This window comes from Ascidiella aspersa, chromosome 4 (assembly GCF_963924565.1).
Source record: "Ascidiella aspersa chromosome 4, kaAscAspe10.2, whole genome shotgun sequence".
Classification (NCBI taxonomy): Eukaryota; Metazoa; Chordata; class Ascidiacea; order Phlebobranchia; family Ascidiidae; genus Ascidiella; species Ascidiella aspersa.
This window is the reverse complement of record NC_139450.1, coordinates 13128942-13141352: the sequence shown is the minus strand read 5'-3', so window position 1 is coordinate 13141352 and position 12411 is coordinate 13128942. Positions and strand designations below refer to the sequence as shown.

At 36.6% G+C, this 12411-nt stretch overlaps 2 protein-coding genes across 2 annotated transcripts in view; one reads left to right on the top strand and one right to left on the bottom strand.

Moving 5' to 3' along the window:
• The first annotated feature begins 2254 nt into the window (after positions 1-2254).
• LOC146147982 (pre-rRNA-processing protein TSR2 homolog) lies at positions 2255-4847 on the top strand. Its single transcript, XM_083387705.1, has 4 exons — positions 2255-2387; positions 2540-2630; positions 2877-3097; positions 3628-4847. Exons 1-4 carry the CDS (start codon positions 2313-2315, stop codon positions 3823-3825), a joined length of 585 nt encoding a protein of 194 aa, XP_083243831.1. The 5' UTR covers positions 2255-2312; the 3' UTR covers positions 3826-4847.
• Positions 4848-9978: 5131 nt separating this feature from the next.
• Positions 9979-12411, bottom strand: part of LOC146147980 (uncharacterized) — a 29470-nt gene continuing 27037 nt past the window's right edge. The window contains exons 12-14 of the mRNA XM_083387390.1: positions 11960-12106; positions 11329-11472; positions 9979-11043 (exon numbers count right to left, since the gene is read on the bottom strand). Coding sequence (XP_083243516.1) covers positions 10750-11043; positions 11329-11472; positions 11960-12106 — 585 coding nt within the window. The 3' untranslated portion in view covers positions 9979-10749. The remainder of the gene's footprint in view (positions 11044-11328; positions 11473-11959; positions 12107-12411) is intronic.

Sequence of the window (12411 nt, the reverse complement as noted above, 5' to 3'; positions counted from 1 at the left end):
TTTCGTGCCAATTTTTTATGTTGTTTCGGGTGCCACCATTCAGCTAGTGTAAATCTTTTATGCATTATCACAGGTAAAGTATTACGTCACAGCTAAACGTTTCACTAACTGAGTTCTAATAGACGCATTTTTTTGCGTTTTGCGCAATAAACTTGGTTTAGTTGCATAACTACACCGATTTGTTTAAGAACAACAACACGTTTCTTAAATTACTAAACTATATGACGTTACTTGTGACTTAAAATGAACGTTTTTAAGTACTTCTATCAGTTTAAATTAATTCTGTTCAACCAAAAGGAGATAATCTTTGGTTTATCGCGTCGTGTAACTCTTGCGTTGTGTGACACATTGCGAGCAATAGGTGAATGCTTTTATGTGCCATATGCGTCACATATCCTTTTAATTGAAGTTTTACCAATTTAAACAAATAACTCCCTTTGTTCGCGAAAAGCGAAATTAAACTGGATTTTAGCTTCATATTTGCGCACGAGTGTGTACGAGAACTGCTTCTCAGAACAATTGTTTTATGATGTATATTTGTGATGTCATTCTAATGTCTTCAACTCAAAACAAATATCCTGGGTCCGACCCTGTTTTTGTAGTGGTTCTATGTAGCGGGCCTTTAACAGCTCTGAAAAGACCACTTTAGCCCGCAAAAATTTTTTTCCCGCACAAATTTTGCCAACCCCTGGACTAAATGATAAGCTCGCAGGCCTGTTGTAGAAATAGCACAGCTCAACCCCAGTAAACTTTTAAACAGTAGCCTATTCACGAAAAGCGATTAATTATTATTCATTAATAATAATATAGAAATAAAAAGAATACAAAGTTTCACTTTGAAATTGCCACAGATTACGCTGCGCTTTTCGCACAATGTGAGCAACAATTTTCTCGTGGAAAAGTTCGCACTTTCATTTACAATGTGCACATGGCAAAGTGTGCACTTGCACGGATGCGTACTTATAGCAATATTAAAAGAGTTTAGAGTTAGAAGAGCTTTGGAAGAAAAGTTGGATAACGAATTGAAAGAATAGTTAAAGGAAGAGTCGGTGGAAGAGTTGAAGAAAGAATTTAAGGAAAAGTTTTTAGAGGTTGATTTGAAAGAATAGTTTAAGGTACTTTTAAAAAAGAGTTGAAGAAAGAGTTTTAAGAAAACATTTAAAGAAGAGTTGGAGGAAAAGGTAGGGAAGAGTTGGATGAAGAAGTTAAAGAAAATGTGGAAAACGTGTTGCAAGTAGAAGTACCGTATGCAAGAAGAAGGGAGTTGCAAGAAGAAGGGAAAAGAGTTGTAAGAAGAAGGAAAAGAGAAACAAGATTAAAAAGAGAAGAGTTATAAAAGTTGAGTTAGAGGAGATGAGTTAAGAGTAGCCTATTTGATAGAAGTGGCCCCGAACTATGCCCAAATTAGTCTATTTATCTTAATTTATTCCATGAAACTTGTGTGCTCACTCTGAAAAAATGTGAACATTTTTGAAGACACTTGAAATGTTTGCACAAATTGCAGGATATCATTAAAACGTTGAAAGAGTTTCACCAAATTGCTGACAGGGTGTTAGTATTCGATGACAAGGTGTCAGCATATCGGTGACAGGTTGTTATCAAATTGCCGTCAGGGTGTAACAAAATCCTTGAAAGGGTGTATCAATTATTTAATGACACTGACACGTTGTCAGTAAACATCACGACCTCTCCTCACATTTAGATAATTTTAACAACTGACCTCTTCCTCGAGACGTCCTTTTCAGTTGCAGGGCTTTGAAAATGCCTTTAAAATCTAATAATGTGTTGACCACCATTACTGTTGTGCCAGTCCTTTTACATGTATTAATATTCTATTTTTGCATATTTCAGCAAGAAGCAGTCATGCGTGGCATTTAAATATATAAATAATAAGAAATCATTGTATTTGTAACGCGTGTATATAGGAAATACTTTTGCCAAATGTTGAGTACAAGTAAGGATAAGGTTTGACGTAATCTTATTGCAGCTACTCGCAACGATAAAAATTATTGGCGCTGGTCCAGAATCCTACCACTTTTTTTTTTTTTTAAGTGTCTATACTACTCTAAAATCTTTAGCTATTCATGAGACAAACGAAATATAGTTTTACTAAAAAACATTAGCATAGAACTTCTGCTTTAGCGAAATTTGAAGTAATTCAAATTTATAATGCCTGTTTATAAATTTTCTCAAAAGCAGCCTTTCTTTTTATAGTTTTAAGTAAATAAACTTTTTTATCATGTTTATTTATTATAGCAATCTTATCAATATTTGCTATGACAATGTTTACACCTTAATTGTGGTTAACAAATATGGATATTGAAGAAACAAAGCGACTCTTCTATGTTGGAATTCAGGGCTATCTTAAAAGTTGGACAGCATTTCAGGTGAATATAAGTTTGCAAGCCGAATTTAACCAATACGTAATATTGCCAATAATCCAAAGTTTGATAACATATGATATGTCTTTTCAGTTTAAAGGGTTTAATGGAGTTCCATTTACATCAAAATGGGTAAAATATAAATGTATTTATTTTAGCTTGCAGTCATGCATGGTTTTGGGGGTCCACATAGCAGTGAAAAGGCACAGTGGATGGTTGGTGTAATACAGGATTTCTTTCAAGAAAATGGTAAACATAGAATAATTAACATATTTTCATTTATTTGTTGTTTAAATAAAACACAAGTTTTGCATACCCCCAACAGTTTAAATATTTTTTTGGAAATAAACTTTGTTGTTAATGCAAAGAACAGTAGATGTTTTTGTTTTCATTGGTATTAGAAAAACAACGCTGGAGTAATTACTTATTTTCACATAATTTATACCCTTTTCTTCTCTTTTTGTATAAACCAACTATTTCATCTTTTTTTAATAGATGATATTGAACCATGGGAACTTGAAAACTTCATTGCTGAATTGCTTTCAACTGAGTTTAACACTGTAACAGAGGACAACAGTACTCAGGAAATTTCTGTAAAACTCTGCAATCTTTACCAATTGTGGGTGGCTGGAAACCATGATGAAATAATGAAAAGGCTTCGTGCATTGCCATGTGTAAATATGGGAAATTGCATTTCAGGCGAGGCAAGCAACAAGGTATAGCCAAGATTGTCTTCGTGTTAATATTTAATGATCCAATTGCTTCTGTTAATATTACCTAAAGTCGCTGATAAAATTTTAGTCCAAAATTAGAATGTTTAAATATATATTTTTCCCACCCCTGGTCTAGTTTAGTATATATATATTTGTTATACTTTACCCTATTTTATTTTGATTTTTTAAGAAAACTGCGCAAATGTCAATGAGCAATCTTAATTATTAGTTATATTAATAGAAGTTAACAACCTTCATTGGGGACAAGTTAACCCAGTCACACCATGATCTATAATGGTATACGAAGCTGGGCATATTTTTTAATTTAAATCCGAAGCATACTCAGATTAAAGGCCGTAAACAAACTTAGCATTTGCAATTTAGAATTGATTTGGATATTAGCTTATTGTGCTATATTTACCTATGTGCTTTAATAGAAGTGCAACGTTATAGTTGTAGCATGCTGTGTCATTCATAAACATAGCCTATAATATTTAATAATAATAATTTTTTGTAATTTTTTTAAATGGCAGGACACACAAGCAGATGCAAATGATGAGCTGTTAGCCGTTGAAAACCTCCAGTTAAACGCGGCGGAAGGCAATGTTGATAAACAGCAACAGCAGGAGAAAAACAAAATTAACTGTACTGCGGAAAAATCGTGTAACAGCCAAACTCCTGATGAAGATGGTTGGGTTGAAATTAAACCACGAAGAAAAAGGACTAGATAAAACTGTTTTAAAAGTTTTCCATTTCAACCTAAAATATCTGGATATGGGGAATTTTCTACATGGCTCACACTTTTCCAGAGGAGAATTATTCTGTGCCATAAATATGATTTTTTAAACACCAGGCACATTCCTGGCGCTAAACGACAAGTTTTCAGAATCACCATACGCTTCTGTCCAAATGTTTTGTTTCACTCCACCCAACAAAGGCGAAGCCTTACTGCCAACATCCAGGGAACCTTCTACTAGGTTTGAGGGTTGCGTCATCCTCAAAATAAAATTGATAATTATAATTGACACCATATATAATCTGCTGGTCCAAAAGCTGTGTTAGCAATTATTGTTGTTTGCGTTTTATGGTGGTATTTTAAGTAAACGTCCTGTGGAGAGAAAACAGCAGTCAAAAGACCGCTTGAACGCTGGTTCCGTCATCGTGTCCTAGAGTAAAGCAGGGATATCGAGTCTGTTAAAAAGAGTTTATTACCGTTTCGATCCTAAACCGCCTGTATCAGTCCGACTTCAGCAAAATAAATCGAATCCCGAGCCCGTAACCCGACTGCAGTGGAGTGCTAAAAATAAATACACTTTAGTACTGAATAACTAGCGATACTACTCTAGTGTATTGTTACCTTTTATTTCTTGACCACGTTTACAGGTAATTTTTGCGTTCAAGCCGAAAAACAGAAATTTAGTGTTTCAGCCGAAAAACAGTGCAAAAGGTACCCAAATTATCAAACAAAAAGGTGCCAATAAGGCTCCCGCGGAAATCATTTTTGTGCTTCGCTTTCTTTCAGCCTTTTCGGGTCTAAGGCTAATCGTGACACCACTGATTGTTAGCCATGCCCTTTTTAAATAACGATTAGCCTACACACAACATCTGTTTTCACTTGACGTCGTGAGAAATATCAACTTGCAAATCTATACTAGTTATCAGACGCACAAAGGAAAACCAAAAGTTTTTACGTTTAGTATAACCGGAGAACCAAGGTTAAGATAATATCGAATAGATTTTTTTCCACATTACTAAATTCAACCAACTTCAGAATGTACCTAGAAATGTTAATAAAATCTTGACATTAAAAATTGTAATATTCGGTTTTTACAATCAGGCTTGCAGAAAAGGATTCGCAGCGGAAAAACTTAAGAGTTGACCGCCAGTTCTTCAAAAGTGGTCTAATAATATTCGTTCAGAAATTCATGAACTTCAACAATTCCAAATGGTTTACAAAAGTATAACTCAAGTCATAACAAATATTTTTATTTAAAAGTTTTACACATTATTTATACTCAATTAACTATAGCAATCAATTTTTTCTATTTCGTAGCCTACATAGGTCCAATAAGCTTATTTGAGCACTTTTTTACTCAAAAGTATTTCGCATGTAACAAAAATTAGGAAACTTGCTGTTCAAATTTTGAACTAGATGTGTTAGGGGAAGGTTGCCCATGATGGGACACGTTTTTTCAAATGATTGTAGTTCTCAATTATAACAATAATTTTGAATAATATCATGCCTATACTTGATACCTCTGCCCTTTACGCTTAAAAAACACTTATAACTTTGCCTCTAGCGTTCTAACGTTGTTGTGTCCCGTCTTTAGAAACCAGTTTCATATGATGGGTCAGTGTGATTCGCAAGATGGGACAGGAAGAATCCGTTGTTTTAAATTGATCAATTTGTACCACAAGCATTATAAACAACTTGAACTCCACCTGCTACACTTACATAAGTTTAAAACTAGCCTGTTTAGAACAATTCACAGAATCTTAGAACGAATTTGCTGTGGTAAGCGAAAATTAATATTTTTAAATTAACAGGACAAGTGTGTGGCAAAGAGTGACTGTCTTGGACCTTTATTTTTTTTGTGAATACATTATGCAAATATTCTGCCTGTGTTGATAGCTCTCAACGCACACGACCTAGGCCAAATCTTGTCTGTTTGCTCGTTTGTTTTTTAGTGAACTTTTAAGCAATAATTTTGTTTTAATTCGAATAGGTACGTATTTTATGGATAGGTAAACCGTATAAATGTTTTACGTCATACATAAAAAATTTTAAACTAGCCATATTAAAATTTGTTAGTTGAACTATAACAAAATGTTAGCTTCTTCAAAAGAGGCAATGGCAAGTCCATTTTTTTTGTCACAATAACCCAAAATGTAGGTTGCATTTTCAACTTAGGGAATTCCCCTATTTTTCGTCTGACGTTAATCAATAATGACGTCATAAAACAGTGACGGTATGACGTCATAGAATGGTGATTGCAAGACGTGATAACAAAACTAATCAGAACAGCCAAATACGTTCAGCAAAAGCGACCACGTGCGTCGTCAACAATCCTGTCAGGAGCCAGTTGCGAAATCACGGTGTGCAATCGTTAACTTCATGCAAAAAAACAAACTATGACCGTGAAATATGTGTGATTAATTGTGGTAAAATCACACATAATTCGACTATCAGCGGCGCAGTTTTCAAGTTCCATGAACGGAACGAGCGCTAAATTGCAAGCACGTCTTTCACCACCTGCAATACTAAACGAAGATCGTTTTTTCCGGGTGTTATTATGCCACGATTAGCACAACATCTGCGCCGAGCTGTGTGCCAAGTCAGCTAAATTACAAGCTGCGGTTGAGGGGAAATAAGTTCTGTCCATTGCATACTTAGCACGTGTTCTTAGAGTATGCTTAAAGAGCATAATTTTGCGTTAACCATCATTACTTAAAAATGAAGACTTTGAAACGCGCACGACAGTCACCATTATACCTCCTTTTCAGAATCTGCTTCAGTTAAACAAATGTCGATGCTACACCAACCTCGGATATTAGCGCAGAGACCGAACAGCGAGGAACATACTGCGTATAACTCGACGTTTTGCAGCAAGAAAAAAGGAAAAAAAGGAAAGAAGGTTCGACTTAGCGTTGTCAATTGTCCAATACACACTTGTTGATCAGTCAACCTAAACAAATAACGAAAGAGAAAAACTTCCAGCGATTATAGTCGACCAAACAAAAAACGGAAAACGGCGTTTTGCACTCGATTTTGGTTTCGCATTAGATTAAGACGCGTGACCCAATTACTTAAAAAGCACGCCGCTTCGAACAGTTTTTTTAAACCATGACAAAAACGAACAAAAAACGATAATATCACTTACAAAAAGGGGGTAATAACTTCCGCCCCACCCCCTGGATACGCCACTGGGGGCAATGGATAATGTATAATATTTTTAACCTTCATAAGTAATACATATTGCACTTATAAATAATACTAATAATCGCATTTTGAAATTCCAGGGGGGGGGGGCAAGTGCCCCCCCTTTCCTCCCGTGCGGGCGCCAATGATACTGGCTGCTTATAGGTACAAGATAATATGAAAAACTTACCTGTATAAGTAAACTTGGTAAATTACCCATATATTGGTAAAAAATGCATTTTATACAACTTCAACAAATATGAAATAACTCAAATATAAAAATAATAAAACCAGCAAGAAAACACCCCTATTTTCTTTAGATTGATATGTTGTAAAAACGCCGTCAGCCTACCGAAATGTTTTTGTGTTAAAATGATGGCTACCATTGGGTGCTTCAAAAAATAATTACGAATTGGGGCTACCTAATGGCACGTTGATATAATCCTCAAGTCCCGACTCAGGCAACGTCCCATCTAGGGCAACCTTCCCCTACATTCAAAAATTCTGACAAATAAAGATCGCGTTGGCTAGCCCAGTGCTCTTCAACCTTTTTGGGTTTGGTGAACTATTAAGGTTGTTGTGACGAACTCATGCACCTTGTTTACTTAAAAGGTAAACTAAGGTAAAAAGCGATATGAAAAATCATTATGCATATCAATATCATCATCTCAATTAAACCGCGCGGAGCTGCCGAAGTTTTGCACACTGTCGGCGAGAGTTCGATTATGACTACAGGCTGCGAGTACTATTGCATGTCATAAAACAGGATTTTTATACATCAGTTGAATTGAAACCTACCCTTATACATCAGTTGAAATTGAAACCATCTTTTTTCTAATATCCAGAATGTCAAATATTATTGGTTCATTAAAAGTTTGTGATGAACCCTTGTAGGCCTATACCTTTTCGTACAGGTGTACCCCAAGTATATTTTAGTTCACCCTAGGGTGCAGCGTGCACACCGGTTGAAGAGCACTGGGCTTGCCTACAGGAGACGATTGGTATTCGAAATCTGTAAAAAAGCTTCTAAATTTTTGACTAAATTTTTCAGTTATGTAGTGTGTTCTACCCTAGTAGGCTATAACTTTACGATTAGATATTATGGGACAGCGTGGTCCAAATATATTTTGTCGCGGGCCAACAGAAACAATTAATTTCATGAAGCGGGCCAAAGATGTAATGGCGTATCCGAATTTTAGTTGGCGGGGGACATATGACGTCACAATTACGTCCGAATTCATGTATTCTTTAGAAACGTTTCGTTTTTAAAACAACTGATGTGCAATTATGCAACCGAAGTAAATTCATACCGCGAAGCGCGAATGTGTATGAAAGGTGCAGTAACCAGATAATTTGACAGAAATTTCAGTTTTTACCGAGTCCAAGGCCGTAAAGCGCTCGGCATTCGCGCGAAACCGATATAATTTAACATAAGCGAGATAAAATTTGCGTTTAAATATGTGAAAAAATATTTTTTTGATTTCATTTCTAGCCCACAAAAAAAAGCTCATTGGCCAATAAAAAGAGTCCGCGGGCCACTTTTGGCTCGCGGGCCTGTAGTTGGACCACGCTAATATGGGATATACTTAGCTGAAAAATCATATTTATGCCTTTGTAGCATCTGGGGTCATTTCAGATGTTTAATTGAGTATTTCAGGTGTTTATTGAGTGTGCATTATGTGGATACTCTTTCATGCTTTTATTGAAAACTTTCGCTGTCACTCTGAGAACAAAGCTTCGGCTGTTTTCACACATGACAAATGTTTTTGTGTGACACATATTTCCGTTACAGATAAAAGTATTTCACCTGTGTGAACGCGTTGCTGTCACAGTTCCCGGCTGCCAAAAAGGCTTCGGGTTATAAAACATTTCCGATTTTCCGTGTCGCCTTTCTTTTTCATACAAATTCTCAACTTGTATATGCTATAGCGTTATATGAATATACACCAGTCATGTCTAGTCAATAAACAGAACGGTTGTTGCTTGCTGGATTGCATGCTGGCTTGCTCAGCGCCAGCCAACAAAAACTGTGCGGACTTGTATTTAGACTCTGCAATTCCCATTGGAGAAGTAGGGAAGATTCATCGGGCAAAAGACAATTAATGAGAACTCATAATCAAACCACTTTCTTCACCTTATTTTGCCCATGAGACCCAAAACTGGTTTAGTTTAGGTTACAGCTTTTATATAGGATAGTTTAAACGTTTCGTTCAAGTATTTTTAGACGATGGCATAGTTTTCTGAATTTCGAGGATTGTGGAGCGGTTGAATGCACTAGGTGACTATAGATTTTGCAAAGAGTTCAGATTAGAAAAATGAACTGAGACACAAGCTTCTAATATGTAACGTATTTGTCGTAGGCTACTTAGGTCTAGACCAGATTGACCGAAGGTTTGGTGGCTCATTTGTAGTTATAAATAGTTACTTGAGCCTTGATTGATTTCGCAAGAACATTCTCAAGAGTGATTCCAAGTAAAGTTAAGTCACTATGTTCAAATGACTTGATTTTCCCAAGTCTTTTGACCAAAATTACTCAAATTATAGTCTACTTAATTAAGTCATTTTGTCAAATAACTTTGGCTAAAATGAAATGCCTTCCTTAAATATTTTTTTAATGAAACTTGGTAATTTAACACAAATTTTGTATACGTAAAAAAATTGCTTGCTGTAAGTTGTGTTTTTTGTCATTTTTAGAGTTATTGCTAATAATTAAATCGGACGAGTTTACCGATTTGTTTAGTAGGCTGTTTAATGCATTATTTTTATTTAAATGACTTGACTTGAAGTGGATTGACTCTCATAATGACTTGCTGGCTGTGACTGTTGCCACATCAAACAATTTATTTACCCTTGATTTTCGATTTATTATAAAACTGCTTAAACTGCCTATTAAACAATTTTTGTTTGTTTAAACGTCGTTTAGTCAATGACAGGGACACAATACCATTTAAGATAGTTTCTAATTTATTGATAAAAATAACCAACAAATTATGACAAGCGCAAATACAGTGATCGGGATAAATTAGAACGAAAGAAGCGACACAAGCAAAGGCGTGAAGATGGTCGTCGGGCGGCTTTCAATCAGATATTCGGCATTTGGTTCGTCTCAAAAATTACATGTGGAATGACGAATAGACGCAAACCGACCAAAAGGAATCATAGATCTGGGGAATTTAGGCATGGCAAAGGGCGACGAAAAATCGGAAATCTGTTATGATTAACTTGAAACACGGTGGCGATAAATAACTTTACACTGGAACTTAACGCAAGAAATATTCAGCAACAACGATAATACATTGTAAAACTTGTTTTTCAGGTCATTGAAAGGGATTTTACCACAGTTACGGGATCAAAGTGTCTCTAAGGGTGTTGGGTGAAATCCCCAACTTTCCTAAAGTGCCTATTGGCACAAGCCCTGACATCATTTACATTCGAGCTGGTTTCCTAAGAGGTACCGAACAGCTTTCAACAAGGTCAAACAGTGACTGTTCTATAATAGTAACATTACGTTCTGTTTATATTAGTAATAATCTATGGCAGCGAAACAAAACGTATGTGCAGAAAATAGGGGAGGAAAACAAGAACAAGAACGAAAACAAAAACAACAACGAATAATTAAGTGCGTCTAAGTAGGGCCGTCAGCACGAGCCAAAAGGCAGCCGCCAATGGCTTGAAACGAATCAAAAGCAGCAGTCGGTTGTCTGCAAAGCATTGACAAGTTTTTGAATCCGTGCTATTACGATTCCCACGACTCATCGCCGCTACTGCCGCCACTCGAGTAGCGTCCTTCGTCAGACGGCGACTGTTTCTGCTGCTTCCCGAGGCTGTACACTTCGTCTCGCGTTATGTCCTCGCCCTTGCTGGCGCGTTGCAGAGCGTACATCCACCTTTCCATGGTGGCCTCGGTGTTGGTGGCGAAGAAGAGGTTCTTTCTCGCTTGTGACAGCCGGAAGCAGCATCTGTGGTCGTTGCTGTTAACCGCGGTCACCTCGTAACCGGGCAGAGGCATCGTCATTTGGGCGCGTACGTCCTGTAATAAGCAACATTATATGATTATTCGAAGCTAGTGAATATAAAGGGTTCATTCAGTCAAGATTGCAGTAAAATGTAGGGCGTATGTATAAACGTGTTTAATTAAACAACATGGTGATTACACGTTTGTACGCTTTGTTTTCTAGGCTTTATAAATTTTGAGCACATAAGGACTTATCAATAAGTGATTCGTTGTTCACAAGTAAAAGGCGCCTTACATAACAAAGGGTTTCAGTAAAGCAATAAAAATTGCGCAATATGAAATCAAGTGTATTCTACAAACCTGGTGAGCTCCGTAGAAGTAAAGGCAAAGTTCGTTGTTCGGGATCACACACCAGGTCTTGGTCCAACCCTTTTTCTTTGCGCTTTCAGAAAAGAAGAGATATTCGGCTAGGACGCTGTTTTTGGAAAAAGCGTCGGCCTCAACCTATTAAAACGTGGTGGAAATGTTAACGCGACCAAGGTTAAAATGTCTTACATGGTTTCCGGCGCGTGTTAACGAAACGTAATGCTACACTTGTGAAATGAAGGACGTGTTTTTGTTCACTCTCGGTTTAATCCCCACATAATCCGACGAGGCTTCTTAGAGCTCCTATTTTATGATTACGCACTTCAAGCTTGACGCGATAATGCCGTTTAGAAAATAATCACGCAACATTAGTTACCTAAACACACTTTTTTTCACATGGATTCTTCCTTATTTTTCTCTTTCTGATGAAAAAATGGCACAGAAATAGACTGTTTCAACTAAAAAACTAAACCGTTAAATTACTGTCAATCCAGTGTTTGAACTGCCGTTTACATTACGACATCAAAACAGACGGCTGCCTTTTTATGCATTAAGGCGTAGAAATGTGTTTACTTTAAATTTGTACATAAAAGGTAAACCTTGTTATTTAGGAAAAGGCGTTTACCTCGAGGACGCCCTTTTTCTCTCCGTCATCCACCTCCGTTCGCTGTCGGCCTGTGAGCTTGTTGAAGCAAGTGATGCACACCTTCTGAGACTTTTCCGGTTCGTATTGAAGCTGCAACTTGTGGTCGGAGCACTCGGAGCACACGACCTGAGAAGAAGAGTGTTTTTGTCAATTGGATTGCGGAAATACTTGATTCAACAGAAAGCGTTTTCTTATGATGGAAAAATATAGCCTATATCACTTTCTTCTTAATTGCTTTTTCCTAAAAATACTAAAATATGCTTTGCTAGACAGATCATATATTTGGGTATTGAATGTTTTTCAAACAATCGATACTAATATGAAAAGACGATTAGTTGGCTAACGTTTGTTTTTAACTGCCGTGTCACACAAAGTCAAAATATTTAAAAGGTCACGAGAACAGTCAAGTTGAAACTGCATAACAATACCGG